Here is a 21,621-nt window from a genome sequence, read left to right on the forward strand (position 1 = left end):
GAAGCAGGAAAAGGCGGCTTACCCAACTGTCAGATAGGACAACCAGATAAATATTTTTTTCCCCAGGCTTCCACATAAAAATACACATACTATGTGTTACAGCTGCTACTACGAAGTCATGGCTGGAGGTTCTTAACAGTTGCCGTGAGTTACTCTGCTCTTTGCTCATTACAGCTCTTAGTATGGCTACATCTAACATAGCTGTAGCATTAGCTGTTGCGTTAGCTGTTTATCATGTTTGTTTTATGTAGAAACTTCCTGCTGGAGAAAGAAGGGGAGTTTTGCATATGCCGTCGCTTCCTAACCCAAGTGCAGCCTTTTCCTTTCCCTTGCTGTAAGAAATGCAGTGAAGCTTAATCACAGTGAAGTTACGTGACGTTTTGTTGTTTGGGGTTTTTTTTAAATTGTTTTTAAAAGGACAACGCTCAAATTTTTACTTTTAGGATTGGTTGAACAACAAGATGGCTAAAGGATGAGTTTTGCTTTGAAGTAACTTAATGGTAACTGTGAAGAATACAAAACTGTCAGCCTATGGCAGCAGTATGTTGCATAGACTTATTCCTGTATTTTGATGTCTGGTAGATCTAAATTAACCTCATTCATCCTACATACAAAGTCACTAGCAATTTAAAGCTGACAACCTAAAAAAAGTGCTTTAAAGCACACTGTAGCTTTCATTTTTAGAAAAAGTTGACACATACAAAGAATACAGAATAACATCAGATCCATCAAAACTTCAGTGCAATTAATCATTTTACAGAGGCGTTCATCCTTGTAACATTTGTGTCAATCACTTGGTCAAAATTCACTAGTAACTAAAATGACAGGCAGGTTGATACTGACAATGTGTTAAATTTTGTTTAAGCAACATAAGGGACTTGAAGGGAGTATTTCTTATCATCTTTAGAAACAAAATACATTTTCCAGTTTAATATATGACTTTTTTCCCTAGGCTAGGCTTAGTGTTAAACTAGTTTGAGTAGTCATTTATTTTGACACTCCTGCCTCATTTGTACACCGTTTCCCAAAAATGCTTTATTATGGCAGGAAGTCTATTTCTAAACCACCTTGATTTAAAAAAAAAAAAAAAATTACCATGTTGTTACTTGATCTGAACATCTTGAATTTCCACTGAGGACTACAGAATTATCCTTTCACGTGCTTGTACTTGTTTGTATCTTTTTATTGAGCTAGATCTACTTTTCCTTGGCTAAGGTTTAAATTTTCTATCCTTCAGAGTTGGACACAGCATGTGAAAGCAGTTGGGCACTCTGCTTCTGATCTTGTTTCACGTTAAATATCTTAGTTCTAAGCTATTTTCTAACGTATTTTTTTTTCTTCCTGCAAAATCAGTTTGATTTTTACTATTTTCATTGTAAAGGTCAAGGAATAGTTAAACCTTACGTATGCTTTGTTTGAGTCTCTTTGATTATTGTTTTCTCTACAATAAAAGTTTGTGAGGTTTTATTTCCTCCAGGAAATACATGCATTGTTGTGTAGAATAGTACAAAATATTGATCAAGACCTAGTACTTTGAATAGAATGCTCTTCCTAGCTCTGCTTTGGGATCGGTTTTATTGTTTTAGGACAAAGCGGTGTAGTTTTTCATGAAGTGTAACTCACTAATTCAGCAACTCGGTACTGTAGTGTTGCTGAAGTTCATTTATTAAGCTCAGAGTGTGTTTGTGATGAAGTCCTGTGGCCTTAAGAGTCCTTCTTGCAGTCTCAGTTCTCTCCCCTGTTAATGTTGCAGACTGCAGCGTAGGCTGCGGGCAAAAACCGTGCCATCGCTGTCGTCTGACTGCTCTTTCAGGCATGAATGGAATGATGCAATTGCAGCTGTAGATTTGGCTACTTGCTCCTTTTCCTACTTAACACTGCTAATAATGTAACTCTGGCCTTGAAGGCTTACTTAAATATGGAAACCAAATAAATAATTAAGTATGAATGTTACTGGCAAATCCTTCCACTGGCTTCTAATTTATGGTTAAAGGTGAATGTTTACTAACCGTGTTTACAGATTGGGTTTTAAGCTTGCTTTTAGAACATGTGCGCCAAGGGTGGTTCAAATGCAGGTGAAGGGTTACCTGAAAACTTCAAACAAACAAACAACAAACCCCAACCAAACCCAAAGTGTTCCTTGCCCTTTCTCTTTGGGGATTCTTGTGGTTTTGTGTATTTTTTCCTGTACCAGGAGGCAGCAACTTTACTGTGTCTCATAGAGGTCTAGTCTGGCACAGCAACCTTCCTGCAAAATTCATGAACAAATCGAACTGTCCCCATTCTGGTTACAAAGTTTACTTGGGGGGGGGGGGGGGGGTGTTGTGACAATCGTATTTTACTGACCTGTCATGTCTTCTAGGTACCTGGGCAAAGCCTACAAGTGTACACACTGTAAGCACCTAAAAATAAAGCCTTTTGGAGGTGTGAAGTTCCGGTGGCAAGTCTGGATTTGGCACAAACACAAGCATTCCATTACTGCTTGTATAAAAACTCTTTTTCTCTTGACTGACTCCAGCCCCCATTTAACAGGGGTGAAATCACTGTCCTTTGCTTTTACATATTTGAAGGCATGACTGATGCTTTTTTTTTACTAGAAAGAAACCTCAGCTAATCAGCTTTGAAGGTACTAACCAAGGCACTACCTTAGAACTGCTAACAGAGATGACAAAATTTCTTTAAAATGTTATAATGTTGCCATTTAAATTGTACTCTGAAGCTTCTTGTTCCTTAGGTCATACACCAATAACACCTTAGACAAGTTAAAAGCTGTAAGTCCGTTACGGGGTTAGGTTTTGGGGTTGGTCTGTTTGCTGCATTTTCATAGTGGAGTTTGTGGAAGTGTAAGTTGCAAAGAGAACTGCATTCCTCCCCTCAAAAAAAAATCATCTAGGCTGAAGACAGCAGAGAAGAAAGCTTTTAAGATTACAGGTATAGCCTAGCGTAGCTGTGGGATTTGTCAGTAAAAGAACATCAGCTAATGATTAGTCTCTTCCTCTGTCTGGAACTGAGGGAGTGTAGTTTGTCACCTCAGTACCGCAGCGATGCCTGAAGCAAAGTCTGCAGGGTAGAGGCTGATATGAATACAAACTGGTTTCTGTTCATTCTAATGCTTTATCTCCCACAGAAACCCAAATCCCTATAAAACTCCAGGAGCATCAGTCATGCAGACAGGCTGCTGCTGCTCGTTATAGGAAAACACGATCTGGTCTCCATCAGGAACAAGAGCCATCTTGAGTCTTCCCTTCCTTCCCTCCTAAAAAGCCTTTAGAAGCCAGTATTTTGAGCATGACAAAAGAAGAATCTTACTGAGTTTAGGCAGGGTAGCATTTTGAAATATTTGTACAGTCATTTCTCAACAGAAGAAATGAAGACAAACCTGAACAAAGTTCTTTAATAAGCACATGGGAGAATTTTTAGACAAGGAAATGTCTAAGACTTGCTAAGTGTTTAGTAATAGACTACTGTTAGAATACAACCAGTCTTAAGAAAGACAAATTGAAGGTTGGCTTAAACGGACCTAAAAGGCATGGGAAAGGATATTGGACACATACATGCGTGTTCAAAGACAAATGCATGGCTCTGCAACAGGTATGCCAGTTATTGAAAGGTGATTAACTACTGTAAGCCATATGGAGAAACAAGCTGCTTAGCCAGCTAAGTCTTTCGAGTTTATTCTATAATTCAGTGGTTTTGTTCTCAGCTCGGTGTGCAAACAGCAGTAATGTAAGTACTGTTTTTTCCACGATCTGCAAGGGGAGAGAGGGAAGATTCAAGCCCGTGGGAAGTGAAAGGGGGCATTCCTGAAAGGTAGCCAGAGCTGTGGACAGACTTGGGTGGTTTTTTATTCACCGAAATAAAGGGACAGTGTCTAAGCAACTAGCCCTACAGAGGCCAACAGGACAGACAGGAGGTAAAGTATTCGCTCTCTTTGCTTTCAGCCATATTTATCATCCACCTGTCATATTTTTCTTTGACAAATACCCAGTCACCTGAAAAAAATAAATCAATATTGAACTTGAAGAAAGCTGGCTCACATTCTAAGAACCACTTCAGCCTTTAACAGGCTGGGTTTCCCTGATACCTTAGTGCACCAGAGGCAACAGAAATTCACATGCAAATCTACAGCCTTACACTCTTTCAAGTTGTTTTTCTTCACACTTTGGGGGGAAAAAAGTTGATATGCAACACTATTAGGTTGGGTTTTTTTCTTGTTTTTATAAAATTTGTCAAGATATCACAAAATTACACACTAAAAGCTTAATCTGCACATTTTCCAATGAAAAAGTGAAAGGAAATATCTTAAATCTATTACTTGTATATACAATTTCAATCTAAATTTACATTCGCATCATTTTCTTGGATAGCAAAAGGCATGGATCAAACACAGGATTCAGATGTGTCACTTCAGCATATTTCCAGGATATTACTTAAAATATTGGTATGTGTTCATTTAAATTCATTTAGAACAGGCCACTTACTTACAAAAGGCTTGATTTTGTATTGAAATGGTATTAACTGTTGGGAAGGCCACTGCTAACATATACTCCTTTACAGTGCAAACAGTCATAATTTGTTTCATTGAGATTCACAAGACAATGACTGGAAAATTAATGGACTTGTTTGTTAGAACCTCTGAGATCTGATACAAGTTTAAAACCCCATACGTGGCTGTGCAGTCAGTTAGGACACCTTTGTGGATTAAGGCATTTGTGCTAGACATAACTTTTTAACTTGAAAAGTTACCTGAAGTCTTTTCTGCAGTTTAACAAAAAGCTGAAATTCTTCTCGCCTGCCCTTGGAAGAGATAAGTTGCCCACTCAGTTCTTTTTGAGTCTTTCAAAACAAAGTCATGAAGTTAATAAGAAGTTACAGGATATAAACATCCCCATCTTTCAGCTATAGAAATGTATTTGTATTTGAATAACTTACATTCAGTGACATTGTATTTAGACCTGTTTGAAATTATTTACGCTTAGCTAGCACAATTTAAGCAGAACTTCATTCAGATATTGCAAAATAGAGGAAAAAATAAAATTTACAAGGAATACTTTGTTTCCCTCCAAACTCATTTTTATTACTTGAAATACGGAGAAAAAAAACCATGTTTAAAAATGATGCCTCTCCTGTTAGAGTACTTCATAATCATAAGAGAATTCAAATGAAGACACCTTTCAAGCCGAGAATAATTTGAATAGTTTGCTATTTTAACAACCGGCACAAACTGTAGATACTGTATGTTAATTTAAGACACTATGAAATCAACAGATCCATTTTCCCCTGTTGCTTGAGTTATTAAGAACCAGTACTGAAGGAAATATCTGCAAAACTATCCCAGTTATGTCCACTCAAACTCCATACTTAATAAAATACTAACTATGGAGACCCTGAAAAAATAGAAACTATGTCTTTAAATAGAATCCAGAAATGCAGTTTCATATATAGCTGCACATTCTCGAGTGTGCTTTTGCACAAAAACATACTTTTTAATAGTTAGATTCAAGAGCAAACCAATCACATAGATCCTTCCTTTATAAAATTCTACATATAACATAATCTTTTTGCTTTGGTAAAATACAAATAATGGGAAAATCTGGGTAAAGAAAGCACAGTAAATAACATGGGTATATCATACCTTTTTTAGGAAATAGGAGCTGAAATGTAAGGCATCCCCAAAGTATTTTTTGCATATGCAAGGAATGCAGTTCTTTGTAAACAAAAGCTTGAGGAAAGCAATACTGAAGCCAAAGAATCTTCCCTAGGATCCTTCTGATGATCCCAAAACCAAGAGCAACTCTCCTAGGGTAAGTGTTTTGGAACTAAATCCTGTGAAAAAGAGAATCCAATCCTTTGTCTTCCCATACATTTTTAATTGTGTATTAGATTGGCTCGCCTTGAAGATCTCCAAATTAAAAGACTGATGTAAAAGTTGATTCACAAGGGCGCAAGCTCGTCTTAAGTCTATTTTTCTGGTACGTCACTTTCTATAGATTTTGTGGCAGCATTGTTACGGCCTATGGACGCTTGCACAGTATTGCCACTGGTAACGTTTCCCAGTGCCTGGGACTGACAGGCAGCCGTGGGTTTAGCGGCAAGAAGTGTTTTAGAAGAATGAGACTGATGTCTGCGATGACCTGAATCCTCACCTGTTGCAGCAACCGGTCTCTTTCTGCCAGATTCTTCACTAATGGGAGGCTGAAAATAAACATTAGCAACCTGTTAAATGTTTTTCTGTAAGGCCAGGTACTTGCCTGTTCGTGTACTTAAAGGATCAAAAAAGACAGCATTCCATAATTAGGCTCTTAGTTAGGCCTAGTAATCTTAGTTATTCACAACTCACTGACAATATTCTAAAGCTTTCCTAGCTGTTTAGCTAGAAGTGCAAGTGCATGACATACTAAGGACTTTAAACAGTCTTACAGCATTATTTAATCGTCACTGCCCAAATGTTTGCCACAACTCCTAGAAAATGGAGGATTATAGGGGACGATGGTAATGTAGTGCACCATAACCCAGTTATGAAAAGCACGGCACCACTATACTCTGCAATCCCACAGTTTAAGAGTTCAGCATTCTACAGGAAGGATGCATTGAATTTGGCATATAAAGTCTCCGCAAGGACAACGCCTGTCACAGTTCATTAAGAAATGCCAGTTGGGCATTAATTCATTTGCCAAGTTCTTAAACGGTATAGAAGCCATCAGTCTTAGCAGATGACAAAGAAGCTATTTTTTGCTATTTGTTTCATTACACAATGAAAATGGATCACTACTTTTTACATTTTAGCCACCACATCTCAGCACCGTGCTTTGGTTCAAGAATGTCTAGAATAAAGCTGCATTTTTCATTTGAATTTAATTTTTTTAACCATGCGTTTTCTAGTCATTGACAGGGTTTGTAAAGCTGCCTTTTTGTGAAATGAAGTACTGTTCTCAGTTTACCTTCCAGTAAAAAATATTCATACACCAAGTATTTATTTAAAATAGGTGTTGAAACTTACATCCACTCTGAAGTCCTCCAGTCTCTTAAATTTACTAAGGTATTCTTGCAGTTTGGGGTCAATGGCTGGAGTCTTGTGCTGAGAGTATTTTAGATAAGCCCAAAATTTTTCCAGTCCGTACAGCTGACCTAATAATGGAAAAAGATAATTTTACCAATTTACAAAGGTCAGATTTAATTAAAAACTTAATTATTCCCTGGTAACTATATGTTTAAGAGAACTGTAAGATAAAAGGAACATGAACAAAATCTGTTCTTGGGTTAGTTAACAAGTCGGCACCAAGGAATTGGGATTATCTCCCAACTAAAGTTACCCCGGTGTGAGCAGTGACTGGCCTATGATAATTACCAGCTTCATAGTCTCTCTTGGTTTCTTCTTGGAAATCTTTGAATATTTCTTGCCTGAATTTCTTTTCTAGGCCATAGCTGTAAAATCTAAACAAGCATTCCAATCCATACCTGTAACAGAACAAAGAGGTACAAAAATCTTATACATAAGCTCCTCATTCCTCAGAAGGATGCAAGTTTTCGGTCTCTCCTTGCATTTAAGTAAATGGCATAGTCTCATTTGACCCTTCTCATAAAAAACACTTCCTTTTCACTTCAATTTTATCGACCTATCGTTCTGAAACATCTTCACAAATAACCAAAACTGACTTAGGAAAATGAGGTTTGTCCCACGGTTTCAACTCGGGAACTACAGACACTATACACACATACAAAATGAAGACAAATGCTTTCACATTTTCAGGAGGTTTGTATACACAAACAGTTTCAACATAAAACCAAGCATGGCGGGTCGGACCAAAAGTCAGCCTAGGCCGCCATCAGCGCAAAACCCGATGTGTAGGGCAGGACTCGGTGTTCTTTCAGCCCCCGCACACCCCAGCGCCAGGGTTTCTGGCTCAGTATTTAGTAACACTCTGGCTTTGGCTGCCACGCCGTCACCAGAGCTGCCTTGGGCCTCTAGATAGCTGGGACCTCCTTCTGTTCTGCATTCATCTGCTGCCACCTTAGTCCCCTTAAGAGCCTTCTGAAGTTTCTCCTGGTAAATGTATCCCTTGGATAATCACGGAGCATCAAGAAAGCTCAGAGCAGAGACACAAGGTATTATTAAAGCCACCTTTGCACCCTAGGGACTATCGCTCTGCAGTCTCGGACAACATATCCGAACTTCAGGATTTCCATAGCCCGTACTTCCTCACTTGGCATTCAAAAGGTTGGGCTACCTTGTCTCTTTGGCTAAGAGAAACAGAGGCAGGGGGAACTGGGTGAAAGGAAGGGAATAGTATCAAAGAGCTAAAGGGGCAGCGGTAATTTCCTTTGTGGTCATTTTTCTGGTGTTTTTGTAAGGCAAGAAGCAGTTTGAACAAGTTGAATGAGGTTAAGAATGTCTTCACCTATGGAAGGAAGAATCTTATGAGTGTAAGTATAGAGCTGACTTGTCACGGTCAACAAGTTACAGGATTTTGTAGAATTCAGGACTGATTACAAGTCAGGCAATGCTGCAACGTTTAGCTATTTATCTGCAAAGCATAAATATACTCAAAGAGATTTTTGGTATTAAAATAACTTATACAGACCGCTATTTTAAAGATTTACAAAGAGTCAAAGCCAGTACTAAAAATGTCCACTTCAGATATACGTAAACTTCACAGTCATTAAAATGAATGGTAAGACCTCAACAGTTTTTAACTTCCAGGAAAAAGTGAATACCTGTAGTGTTCTTTTGCATCATCTAGAGCAAGCTGTTTGAATTCTTCGTACATTTTCTTGTTAAAGTGATCTCTCAGAAAAAAGGACCAGAAACGAAAAAGTGTGTTCATTTCTTGGGACTGGCCAATTCCCAACCGTTTCCTCTCTGGAAGAAAAAAGAAAGGGAAAAAAACCCAACCTATTTTTAATTTTTCAGCAGAATATTTTCATGTGCTTTTCCATTAGTAATAAACACACAAGATCTTCCAGTAACTTAAGTTTAAATTTCAGGGTAATTTTTTTGTCAGGAAATGTAAAGTTAAATGGAAAGCAGAGTTCATAAAATAGAAGCATCAAATAAATTTTGCTCTCCTTTCCCAAGAAATAAATTAAGGATGAGGAACAATGTGGACAAAACTGGTATCAGATGACACCTGGTAACTTCTACCTAAAATTTTAGGAAGCACGTTTAGCGGCTTACCCATTAGACACCTTCGACGATATTTGTGGTACACCTGTTGAGTAAAGCCATTTTCCTTTAACAGTTCATGAGAAGGATGCTGAAATTTTGGAAGAGAATTTGGAGTACACCCGTAATTTCCTGCTAGTGGAGCTCCTTCTGAAGGTGAAGCATTGGAACTGCTGAAGAAAAAAAACCAAAACAAAACGTATTTTCTGTCCTATAAACGGTGCTTTTCTACAGAATCAGTTTTCAACCATTCTGATCTACGCAAGAGCTGTCAGAATAGTACAGTCACCTAATGACCACTACAATGCATGCCTGGGGTCCCAGTCATCTGTTTTCAGGTGCACCTCAAGAAAATCAGATTCTGTGCTAATATGTCAAAAAGCAGGCAGTTTTGGATGATGATAATTAAAAACTTGATTTTAAATGACAACTTAAAGGCAAAATCACTGAAGTGAACATCAGTACTTCAAGTAATGTTACTGCTACTACATCACGGATCAACAAACAACATGGTGAACACAGTCAGTCTAGCTTACTTCCAGAGACACAAAAACACAGAATACAAGGCTTTCTTGATCGCTCTTTTCTCGCTTCCACTGTGTTTATAAATTGTCTTTTATTGCAGCCTATTTCTCCATTAGCAGCGAGAATTAATGACATTGCAAACAAATTTTCTAGAACAACAAAAAAAACCAAATTACCTCACAGAGGAAGTTCTTGGCCTGTGGTCTCTGGAATCCATCACCCAACCAACGTGGCATTCTAAGGGAGGATTTGTACTGTGTCGTGTTTTTCTTTTTCTTGGAGTCTAAGAAAGTAAATGAAGTATTTATTTCCCTAATTTGATTTCACTCATTCTCTCCCTCTTAGAATATAAAATTTTTAGAACTTTGTTTTATCTAACACATTATAAAGTCACAACACTCCAGTTTCATAACCTAAAGATTAGTCAAAACATAACAAATTAAAAATCTTTAGGCATTACACTTTTTCAGCAAGGACTTTTAAGAAACGTTACAGAGGAAACTTGGAAACCATTTTGTAGAAATAAAAAAGAATGAATATGGTAAATATTTTGAAGATAATAAAAAAAAGTACAAGTGTTTCATTTTTTGCCTTTTCATTCTTGTTAAATTGTATGCACAGACACGAGTTTTATAGGCTTTTTCTGGTTTTAAAAAAACACTACGTCTTTCCATTTACCTTTACATCAATGGATCGCGCCTCTTTAACAACAGGGTAGAACCTGGGTGTTTTGTTGGGATCCTGTAGCCTTGGGGTGCGAGGCGTTCGCGGGGTGAAGCCAGGGTGAGCACAGGGGGAATCTGGAACTGCTGTTGGCAGTGATCGAGCTATTGCTGCTGTTGGAGGTACTTCAATACTTAAATTACAAACCAGCTCCTCTGCTAAATCTGTTGGCAGGAAGGAGAAAACATTCATTTTCAAAAGAGACTTAGGATTTCAAAGCCTAAGCTCCCCTAGTATCTAGTACCTTAAAGGCCTGTTTCATTTCAAGTGAACTACGTCATCCCCAAAGGATAATCAAATTAACAAAAGCACTTGGTGTAGAAGCAGTACAAACTGCTCAAAACTACGAAATAATGTTTCAAGCATGTCTTTGCTAGAAAATTTAAACCCTCTTCTTTCTTACCTCCTTGTTCGTGTGTATCTATACTAGCAAAGTAATGGAAAATAAACATTGGTGAAAGTGTAACCACGTTCTTGCTTTTTGGTGAGGTGGTGGGTTTAGCGAGGTGGTTTTCTTCAACTACTTTAAAGATGTTATTAGCATGTATGCTAGTAAATGTTAACACTACTACTATATCAGAAATACCTCAAAAGATAAGATTTGGACATTGTGACTGCTCAGTAAGGCTATGATACAAGTAGAAAATTCTTCTAATCTCACTTCCTTCTGTCCCCATTTCCCATTAAAAATACTGGTTTCTAGAAAATGTTTCACAACATGACTAGCTATTACTTTACGCATTGTAAATGCCAAGTTACGCAAAAAGCAGCTGGTGTTGGTATATGGTGACAACAAAACAGAACACTGCCTTTTGATGCTCATATATATCCTGAAAAGTACTAGTACCAGCTTCTAATTCAATGGACACCACACTACTGATGAACAGTTGACAATTTGAAAAATTAGCAAAGAAAAAGCCCCTCAGACTGCTGACTGAACCAAAATTAAAATATTACACAGGCAGAAAGAGTTAACACATCTACAGAATTGTTCTTTACTACAGAGATTCTAAAACCAAATACGTATTACTTACTCTTCTGTAACCCTGGAGGTCCTGGAGGAACTTCTTGGGTTGGATCAGCAATTGGTTCTGGTGCAAGATTATCAAATTCTTCCTTACTAATGAGATTTAGCTTCTTAAAGTTCTCAATCTCTTGCTGAATTAGAGAAAGCAAATTGTAAACGAAAGCACGATAAAGGATATCATCCTGAGGAACAGGTGAATTTCATAAAAGAGAAAATAAGCAAGCCAGAATTGACACACAACTACCCATACATAGCCAGTACAGGTTTCTTTTAAGGAAGATGGAAGGAGTCTCTAGCACACGTTGTAAAAAAGTTGCCGTGAACACTGTATATAACCTAACGCAGCTCACACTGAACTAGCTAAAAGAAACAGTTACGCCAACAAATGGGCAAATGGCGGCAGGTAAGGCCATCTACATGCAAATTTTCACAGACAAATAAGAAACAGAAATGACTGAGATACTGCCCCTCGCCAAGCCCAAAACCATCCTCTTTCTGCAGTAAACATGCCAAGGAAGGTCCTAGCAATTTAGGGGAGCAGAAGATGCCCTGCTCCCTTCCTCAGGCTACCTCTAAAGAAGAGCCAGTATTTGGAAATAGTGTTCAGCTTTTTTTTTTTTTTTTTCTGATTGGTAGTTTAAACTGCAAAAGGACAGGATTTTCCAAGATGTGTGGCAGCATCTCAAATCACTCATGACCCTACTCAGCTGAAGGTGGAGTTGGACACATGTGCCTGTGCATGCTGTGTGTGAAAAATCTTGTTTAAATCATCGTCAGGAATGTAACAACAACAAAAAAGAAAATATTTTCTCTCTTGCTGTGTGCTACTTCTCACTGTCCTCTTCCAGCTTGCTGGTTTTCTTGGTCCATTTGCTTTGTAATAAGCCCTCCACATTCTGAATTCTACCTTTATTTCTTGCTCTTACTCTGAACAATGCTTTCTACCTTTGTCAGATCTTTTTTGTACCCACATGCTCCATTTGTCCTTTAAGCTACCTTCCCCCTCCCCCAACCTACCTTTCCCCTTGTGCCCAGGTAAAGCTCCTTCCCCTCACACCTTAGCATTTAGGTAACTTTGTATTTCTGTACACATAATATCTGCTAGTGACACAGTGGGATTGCTTACAGACATGCCTCTCACTGGGCTCGCTCGCACAAAAGAAGGGGTTTCTTAATAAACCAAGAGCAGTAAGTGACAGGAATGCAGCGCTGGAGTTCAACTCATCTGTAATTTTACAGCTGCTTAGTATATTTTTAAAAGTGATAATTTAAAAACAAAACAAAACAAAACAAAACAAACAAACAAAAATCACAAAGTTGACAATCTCCTTCCAAAGTTTTGAAAGCCTCAAAGGCAGGGGCCCATGTACAGGCTAGGAAATAAAAGGGTTTCTATAATAAAATAAGGTGTGCAATCCAAAGTTTCATTTGCTCACAGAGCTACCAATTCTAACAAGCTACAAGACAAACAGAACCTTAATATAAAACTACCTTAAAATGACTGTATTACCTTCCTCTCTTATTATCTCATCTCAGAAATGTGTCCCCCATCTGGTAGGGGTTTGCAAATGTTATGAAACAAGCTATTCAGAGAACAAGAAAACACTGGAAAAGTTGAACCATGTCCAAAATGTTAAAAATAGTTCTAAAAAATACTCATTCAATGTTTCTGGTCAAATCTGTGACAAGAAGACCTTGCTGATTTTGCTTTCAACTGTTTACAATATTATCAAAATAAAGAGAATTCAATAGACCTGTAAATTCAACTACTGTCACTTTTCTTTCAAAAAGTGTAGCATTTTACAATTATGTAGCAGATAGCTGAAATTAATTTTGGAACTGTTTGGACAGGTATGGTTTTCAGGACAAAAATGAAGAGAGTTACCTTCATCATCGTGTCATTTTCACTCTGCTCCATCCACAAATCCTGTTCATAATAGTATAAGCCATCATTAATAACTTTAGCAAGGTCTGATGTAATTTTTGCACGGCATACATGGTTGCCAGTACGATCTCCACCAGGATGTTTTCTCATATATGGTGGTGTCTGTGTTACAATCAAAATCTTGTTTACGTCCTGATCATCAATTTCATAATCGGAATCGCTGTCGGACCAATCAGTAAATTTATTCTTCCGACCTTGAATTCGCTCCATCTCTTCATCAAACAAAAAATCAAGTTCTTCTTGTTCTTGTTCCTCTGGAGGCGGGGGTGGCTGTTGTTGATCTGATGTTTGATCAGGTACAGGAACACTTTCCTAAGTTGGAAAAGGTGATGCATTTCGTATTTGAATTGGATAGCGATTATCCAAATAGGAGACAAATAGAACATGATAGAACATATTCAATAAACAAATGTACAGGAATTAGAAACAATACGGCCACTTTCAGATGTTTATTAAGTAAATGACTGTTGTTCTAAATAATTCTGCCGTAACCTTTTAGAACAATTCTCAATGCACATTACAATATATTTTTCAATAACCAACAGGCATAACTGTCCCTCACAGAAAAAAAACCCAGTATTTCCTTTTCATGTTAGTGAGCTTTGGATCAGGATTTTAAATGCACTTAGTTATTCTAGGTCTGGTAGAGTGAGAAGTACGCACACTAACTGTACTGCATTATCAAGCATTACATACGTTAAGACATGAAAAATCTTGTTTTAGAGTATAACCTGGAAGTTGGCAGGTTTTGCATTTGTTTATTTAAACGTAATTGAAAGGTTTTTGATTTTACCTTTAGTTTGACCGTGGATGCACGATGCCTCTTTTTCACTTCTATCCAAGGTTCAGAGTCCAAATCAGGCAAACTTGTAGACAATCCTTTAGATATCGTCTGAAAATTACTCATTTCAGTGTTTTCCTTTGGACTCAGCAGGCTTCCCATTCTTGGAGAACTTGGTGCAGACTCTAGCAGTGGAAAACAGTAGTTCAGTTCCTGTTGTGGGTGGTTTTGTCTTTGTTTTGTTGTTTGGTTTTTTTAATTGTTTCACTAGTCTTTCTTTTAACCACAGCTACCATTTTTCTACCTCTCTGGTTAAATATAACACTGATCAGCAGAATTTGTTTTCGTTTTTAGGTCACTCAACATTTTAGGAAAAGATCGATTCTAGCAACTTCTTCATGTGGAAAGTTTCTAACAGTATGAGAGAAATTACGTGTTATTCAGAAAACAAGAGCAGCATCATTAAGGACATGTTTTCTCCACACCATCCTCTAGCTCTATGGACGGGTGCCTAACTCCGTCTTCATTCTTCCCATTTAATTCCAGCCAACGTTTTAGTAAAAGATTTCCTTGCCAAGGGTTGTCAGCGAACAAAGCCATCTCCCTATTAATAATGTGAATGAGCTCCCCATCCAAAACCAGGATGCACCAAATAAAGAGTGAACTTTCAGCTGCTACCGAAATGAAGCAGATTTTATGACTAACTTAAGATTACTACTACTACTTCTACTACTGCTACTAAAGGACTGTAGTCCATCATGCTATATTCTGGAGAACGGTCACAGCCGTAACACACAAAGAGACATTTTTATCTACTTCACATCAGCCATGCCAGCCATGCGACTTGGTAACTGCAGGCTGACAGGCATATCAGCTGAATAAAGTTACCAAACGTACAACTTCTATTATAAAATCAGTATCAAGAGGCAAACTTCCTAAGCTAGACAGACAGTCCTAAACTTATGTTTCTATAAAATAAATCCTTTACCAGTATGTGAGCCAAAAATTTGGCCTGGTATGAATTCTGGACAATTGATGAACTGAGAAAAGTCAGTTGGTGGCAGACTGCATGGAGGAGGACCTGGAATTGGCCACTTTTCTGGATCAACCCTTTTTCTTATCCTCTGATCCACAGTTTCAACTTCTGTACTGTCCTTTAGGGCCTGTGTGACAAGCACATTATAACTTTAAAAACTTTACATATCCAGCACCATCCAAAAAAGAAAAAAAAAAAAACCACAAACTTTTCCATTTGTAGCCTCTTTATAAAATCCTCGTCATTGCAAACAGAAGTCTTTCTTAACTTCATAGCACTGACTTTAAATGGCAGTACAAAATTAACCAAGCAACTTTCTACCTGTGTACTTCTGAATTATTTTACCTCCAAAATGAGTGCAGCATTTGTAGTCAGAGCTTGCATCCGACGGAAACTAGCAATCAATGAAACAGGCAGAAATCCTTGTTGGTCCATCTTTCTCCTCAGAAAGAAGTCTCTTTCCAAATTTTCTGTGCTGAAATAATACTCACTGCAGAAAGAAACATACAAATATGAGCCTATTATAGGTTAAAGAAAATCCTAAAATAGCAACTTAGAGATTCCTTGTTAAAGTCTTCCGTTAAAAACAGAGCACACTTTGTCATCAACAAAATCGTTCCTTCAACGGATGTATCATTATAAGCAAGACTTACAGAACAGCATGCATGCTCGACATGTTAAGAAAGACTTATGATCCAGTACAGTACACAGGGGTATAAATCAAAGCCTTCTTACATTTGCGTATATGAACTGCATAAGGAAAAACTAAGCTCAATTTTTCTTTCACCCATCCCCTCCCTTATTACTTACATGAACAGAAGGAAACAACATTCTATTAGCCTCCATATAGATGAAGGACAACTACTGCTTACAGTCAGGGCATAAGTTATTTCCCACACAGCAATATCAGTGCACCTTCATCCTGAACTGTATCTTTTCTTTTCCCAGTTGCCAGTACATTAGAAGGTTTAAGTATCCTATCTGAGTGTTGAGGCACATATATGTACTCGAAATCATTACTTCAAGCATGCTTGTGGGAAGATGAGAAAACAAAAATAGTGATGTTGTATTTGTCATGAAACTGTACCAAAAGGCACGACAGTTCATGGAGAAAGGTAAAGTCTAAAAGAAGAGATGATGTTTAGTGGATAAAGAGGGACAAGGACCATTTCAGGAATATGACAATACCACAGAACAAGAGAGACGAGGGACAAAGAAATAGCAGAAAAACAAATCTTCTTAAACAATGAAGCTGCTCTATGAAATGATCAGGGTGTCAAGATGTTTTATACTGAGTGAAGAGAAAAAGGGATTCAAATCACGATCTGTCACATAAAGCAAGGGAACAAGAAAGCATCCTATGAAAAAGAATGGAAAAAAACCCAATTTAATCACAACGACTAAAATCTAGGCCTTTCAGAGAGTTTACACATCATACCACGATTTTGCATATTACATCCAAGGAATACTACTCCTCATCAGGTTCAGGAAAATGTAGGTAGTGAAATATTTCAATGGAGAGCAATTAAAATTCTATGACACAAAAATAGAGATAGTGCAAAAATAAAACAAGAGAGCATTAAAATGCTGAGGGGAAAAAAAAAACCACACGTGCAAATGTAAATAAAGTTAATTCTAATTTCAACAAAGTACAAAATGCTAAGTGCCTCCACTGAGGTTGGGATCAAGGCCAAAGTTACCAAGAGGAGAGGACTCTGATGCCATCCTTGACCCAAAGAGAAGCTTGATACCATTTCTTTCTCTAATTTTTGGTAGCTAAAGAAATTCGAAGCAAAAGCTCTCTATATGAAACACTCAGCTCCAAGACAGAATGAATGTAAAGTCTCAAAGTTGGACAATAAGACGTATGACAAATGAAAACATTGCCATTAAATCAGAGCAAACAGAGAAGAGAATAAGGCTTTTGGAGAATTACGCTCTTACTCAGAGCTAAGGAAACTGATCAGTGAAGCAACTGTGCACAAAGAGAAGGTTTCTTTCAAGAATATCCTATTTACTGCTCTGAACTGCTACATTTCTTTTCCCCTCCCAGCCTAGAGGATAAGCAAGCACAAAAGCCATATATCAACGTTTTACTAATGTTACCTTTACAGTCATACAGTAAAGGTAAAATCTTGTAACGATTCACCTAGTTAAAAATTCCACAAGCAGAAATGGACAATGACTGAACTTGACTCAAACTGCCTCACTTGATGTCCATCACTCTAGAAAAAGGAACGTGAAAGACCATTAATAATAAATGAAGACAACGCACGAGTTTGCTCCAAGTAGAGGGACAAACCTAAACACACCACACCCCCCCTCCACCTTTTCTTTTCTTTTACATTTTCCTCAGAGTTCCTTTGCTTATTCTTGAATTGATGCAGACTTGGATGCATGTCTGAACTTTTATTTACTTATTTATTTATTAAAGAAAGACGACTTTAAATAGAGTTCTACTGCATGTTGCAGACTGAGTTGCTAAGCACTGAAACTTCCGAGGCTGACAACTTCAGCCTGTAATTAAAAATGTTAAAGATATTTTTGTACGTAATACAAATATTACTCTCTCTTGTACATCAACCTGGTTCTTGAGACAAGCATAAACTGCTTGATAGCAGTGTACTTCTTACTGTAATTACACATCAACTCAGTTGGACACAGTCTCTAAGATTTTTCCCTATTAAGCAGGTAAACTGTTTTAAAATTCATCAGTTCACTAGGATTCAAACCAATCTCACTTCTCTAATATATCTTGATTTATCTTGGACTCCATAAGGAACTCTGAGACCTAACAGTTCTGTGTAGCTTTATTCTGTATATACTTCCTTCTTTGGCATAGTCACTTTAATATTTTAAAATGAATTATGAAAGGCAGACAAAACCATCCCCATTTAGAAGCTAATAATAGGTAATTGATGAATAAAGTCTCTTTCCCATAATTTTTAATGTGATAAAAGAAGTGAATAGATTAAAAAAACACTTTTTTTTTTTTTTTTTTTTTTAAGGAGTGTAAAAATAGTGAAGTTATGTTCTAAACCTGCTCAAGAATCTCCCTCTCTCTCATGGAAAGCAAACTCCATAACCAAACTGCCTTAAGAGTTCGTATCAGACAAGCAACCAATGGCTCTGGTTAGCCAGCCATGCCAAGTCTTCTATTGACACCTGCCAACCTCTTGTTGCTAAAATAAAATACAAATATAACCAGAAGTCAGATGTGACCAATGCTGTAACTGACATTTTTCTCAGCAGAGGGGGACATCATCATGTCCTACCTTAGAAGGTCTGGATTCTACACTGCATGCCCAGAAATCTGGCCAACAGTGGAGTGTCTGTGCTCCTCCCTCACTTGTCTGAGGACAGTGCAGGCCGATTATCCTGACATGGGGGTACATGTCCACTGTCAGGTCTCATAGGGGCCTGGCAGCAAGAGTAACAAAAAAGACTGCAATAGAAGTTTTGAAGTTGATAGCCACATGCCAGATACTTTCTGCCCTTAAAGAGGCTTTTTTCTTCCTTTTTGCGTCAACTGTAACAAAAGAAGCAAGAATAAAATAAGCAAGTTGCTTTATGGAATACAAGGGCAATCAAAAACCACCACAAAGGCATCGCAGAGAAATGCCGTTGCAAGTACAGAAGATGAAATATCTGCCAGTGGTGGAAATTGTCTCTTTAAAATGAACTAGTGGTTTCCAGGCCCTTTTTGACTTGTCTCCTGGTGATAATCAGTCTTCCAGATGGTTTCTCATTGCCTAATGGTGTACACGAGAAAGTAAACATTTCAGATTATTGAAAAATCAAGTATCATTGCAAAACTACTCTCTTTCAGTTAAATGTTTCAGGTGAAACACTCTGAAAACATAAAACTAACAAGACTTCTCAAAGTGAAATTGAGAGCAAATAAGGGAAACATCTAGCTACATCACCCAAGAAGAGCTTTATAGGCAAACAGACCAACAGTACTCAAAAGCACAAGCTCAGAGACATCCATATCTCAATTACATGACAACATAAAAAGAGGGCTATGTACCATAAAAAAAAGCAGGTATACGAGTTAGAGCCAGACTATAGCACAAGATGCAGAACAGCTTCCTTAAAATTTCTCCCCATCACTCAAGTTTTTCCACCCCACTAGTGAATAAATTCAAACTGACGCTGATCATGGTCAAATCAAAAAGTTAAACTGAAATGCTTTAATCTCCATCTTTATATGGATAATAAGGATTAAACACTGTTTGAAATAAGTTACTTTATCTTAATTAGATCTCAAAATATTTGCACATTAAACAATCTACTTACATTTGATGTTTTATATATTCTTTGAGAAGTGCTTCATCCACAGAATACATCTGCATTCCTGTTCCATCACCATAGTAATACATCACACCAGCATTAAGCTCAGGTTGAAATACTTGGTCAGTTCCTTCACCATACAGTTCTTGATAACCAACTGAATATTCAAAGTTCACTTCAAAATAAAGGAGAACATAAAAGAAAGATGATGAAAAATATTAAGTCCAGCACACAAACATTTTAAGGCATGATACACATTGCTATTTTACTGTTGGTTTTCAGCATCTGATTTTGAAAAGACTCAAGCTACTTAATTATATTAAGTTACAGGATATGTTTTTTGACACAACTCTTACTTCATGTGCAAACCATAACATTATAAATGTAGTTTTAAAATTTTTGCTAAGCATCTACTGCTTTGCGTACTTCTAGGGTTTCCTCTGCCTCGTCCTCTTCCTCTGCCTCTACCTCTTCCTCTGCCTCTGGAGAATCCTCGAACACTGCCACCCTCACTTCTCACGCTGCACACTTCATCATGATCATCTCTCTTTTCTCTATCACGACGCCAATCTTTAAGAGAAAAAAGCATAATACTTGCAATCATAATTAAATATCACAGTATAATTAAGTAGTCTCTGATTTATGCCTAGGTATTAACCATAAAACACATTGCACTGAAAAGTCTGTCTCAATTTTCTGGATGCTCAGAAAGGCTGAAGGAAACGACATGGCAGAATACATGATTACTGCCAAGAAGTCCCTTGTAACATAGCGTTCTCAGCTTGCGTCCAGGCAATCCACTGACTCAGCCGTGCTGGCTGAAGCAGAAGGTCAGATCTGAAAGCTGCAAGGGTGAAATGGTAAGTTTTGCCCAGCCAAGCCTAAAGGCAAGTTGGGCAGAAGCTGTAGCAACAAAAAAGAGCACATGGGCTTGACCAGCAGTCAATCTCAAATGCTTCTGAAGCAACTGGACACTCTGGTGCCAGCTCAGGGATCACAAAACCTACGATCGGCATGGGATGGAAAGGAATGATCGTGCAATTCTCCTTCCAGGCATGATAACACAGTCTCCTCCTGTGGACAACTCCCAGTACCTAGAGAGAGCTAGGAAGAGCTGCCAGCTCTCGATGATCCTGCTCTGGGTAGGATTTCCACAGCAATGGCTCTGTGCAGCCTCCCGCTTGTTCCCAGAAGCACCCGTCTACCACTCCCCTGACTCTGCCCATTTATCAGCGTGTTATCAACATTATTCTCACACTAAACCCAAAACACAGCACTGTACCAGCTACTAAGAAGAAAATTAACTCTATCCCAGCTGAAACCAGGACAACAGCAATCATTTATTCTCTGCTGGTCCTGCCCCAAACTGAGCTTTTAAGTTAAAAACCCTTTTTGATAACAGATGCAAATCTAAGATGACTCTGTAAGAATCTATGTAAGGTTTTCATATAAATATGTGGTCTGCACATAGCAAAAGAGAGCAAGAGAGAAGCAGAAAAGAAGACAGGAAGGAAGGAAAGCAAGCAGGTTGTCCTGGTTTCGGCTGGGACCAAACCAGACCCCAGGGACCTTGGCTCCGCTCACCACAAAACTTAAGGACAGGTGTAATTCTCACTTTACTCATGAAAGAATATGAATCCCCCTCACACACACACTCTCTCACACCATTTCTTTCTCTTTTCCTAACACTCTCAGAGACTTCCATCTTCAGTCAGTCACCCTTGCTTAAAGTTTAAGTTGTAATTGGATAGTCTTCCAGATCCTGGGGGACCTCTTTGTCAGAGGAATGCCTGGGAATACAGCCTCTGTTTGATCAAATTGAGAGTTACTAAATTTAACACAGAAGTGACTAAAGACATGATTCTTGGTTCGTATTAGAAATCCTGTTTTACTAGCAACTATTTTTAATGAACCCTACAACAAAATATGTATGCTTGTATACTCAAGCTCCTGTATTTTATTTTCTGTCAAATAAGACTCTGAATTTATGAATATCATCATCTGTATGTTTATGTCTCACTGGGAATTTGGACCTTAGCCTTCACGCTTGCTACCCTTAACCTTAGAGATCCCAAATGTGTAGGCATTATTTGAACTATTTCCCCAAATCACTTTCATTTTTGTACTC

The 21,621-nt window shown here is 37.9% G+C and overlaps 1 protein-coding gene across 2 annotated transcripts in view; it reads right to left on the reverse strand.

The window, feature by feature from the left end:
- Positions 1-4,179: 4,179 nt before the first annotated feature.
- The window catches only part of LARP1B (La ribonucleoprotein 1B), a 33,577-nt gene continuing 16,135 nt past the window's right edge, over positions 4,180-21,621 (reverse strand). The window contains exons 6-19 of one of the 2 annotated variants that reach the window (XM_050895352.1): positions 19,920-20,063; positions 19,500-19,668; positions 15,546-15,690; positions 15,153-15,327; positions 14,177-14,349; positions 13,324-13,695; positions 11,446-11,569; positions 10,367-10,569; positions 9,865-9,971; positions 9,176-9,336; positions 8,716-8,860; positions 7,349-7,458; positions 7,001-7,128; positions 4,180-6,195 (exon numbers count right to left, since the gene is read on the reverse strand). In XM_050895352.1, the coding sequence (XP_050751309.1) occupies positions 5,962-6,195; positions 7,001-7,128; positions 7,349-7,458; positions 8,716-8,860; positions 9,176-9,336; positions 9,865-9,971; positions 10,367-10,569; positions 11,446-11,569; positions 13,324-13,695; positions 14,177-14,349; positions 15,153-15,327; positions 15,546-15,690; positions 19,500-19,668; positions 19,920-20,063 (2,390 nt within the window). In that variant the 3' untranslated portion in view covers positions 4,180-5,961. The remainder of the gene's footprint in view (positions 6,196-7,000; positions 7,129-7,348; positions 7,459-8,715; positions 8,861-9,175; positions 9,337-9,864; positions 9,972-10,366; positions 10,570-11,445; positions 11,570-13,323; positions 13,696-14,176; positions 14,350-15,152; positions 15,328-15,545; positions 15,691-19,499; positions 19,669-19,919; positions 20,064-21,621) is intronic. The other variant, XM_050895353.1, reaches the window with a different exon arrangement.

Source organism: Gymnogyps californianus, chromosome 4 (assembly GCF_018139145.2).
Source record: "Gymnogyps californianus isolate 813 chromosome 4, ASM1813914v2, whole genome shotgun sequence".
NCBI lineage: Eukaryota > Metazoa > Chordata > Aves > Accipitriformes > Cathartidae > Gymnogyps > Gymnogyps californianus.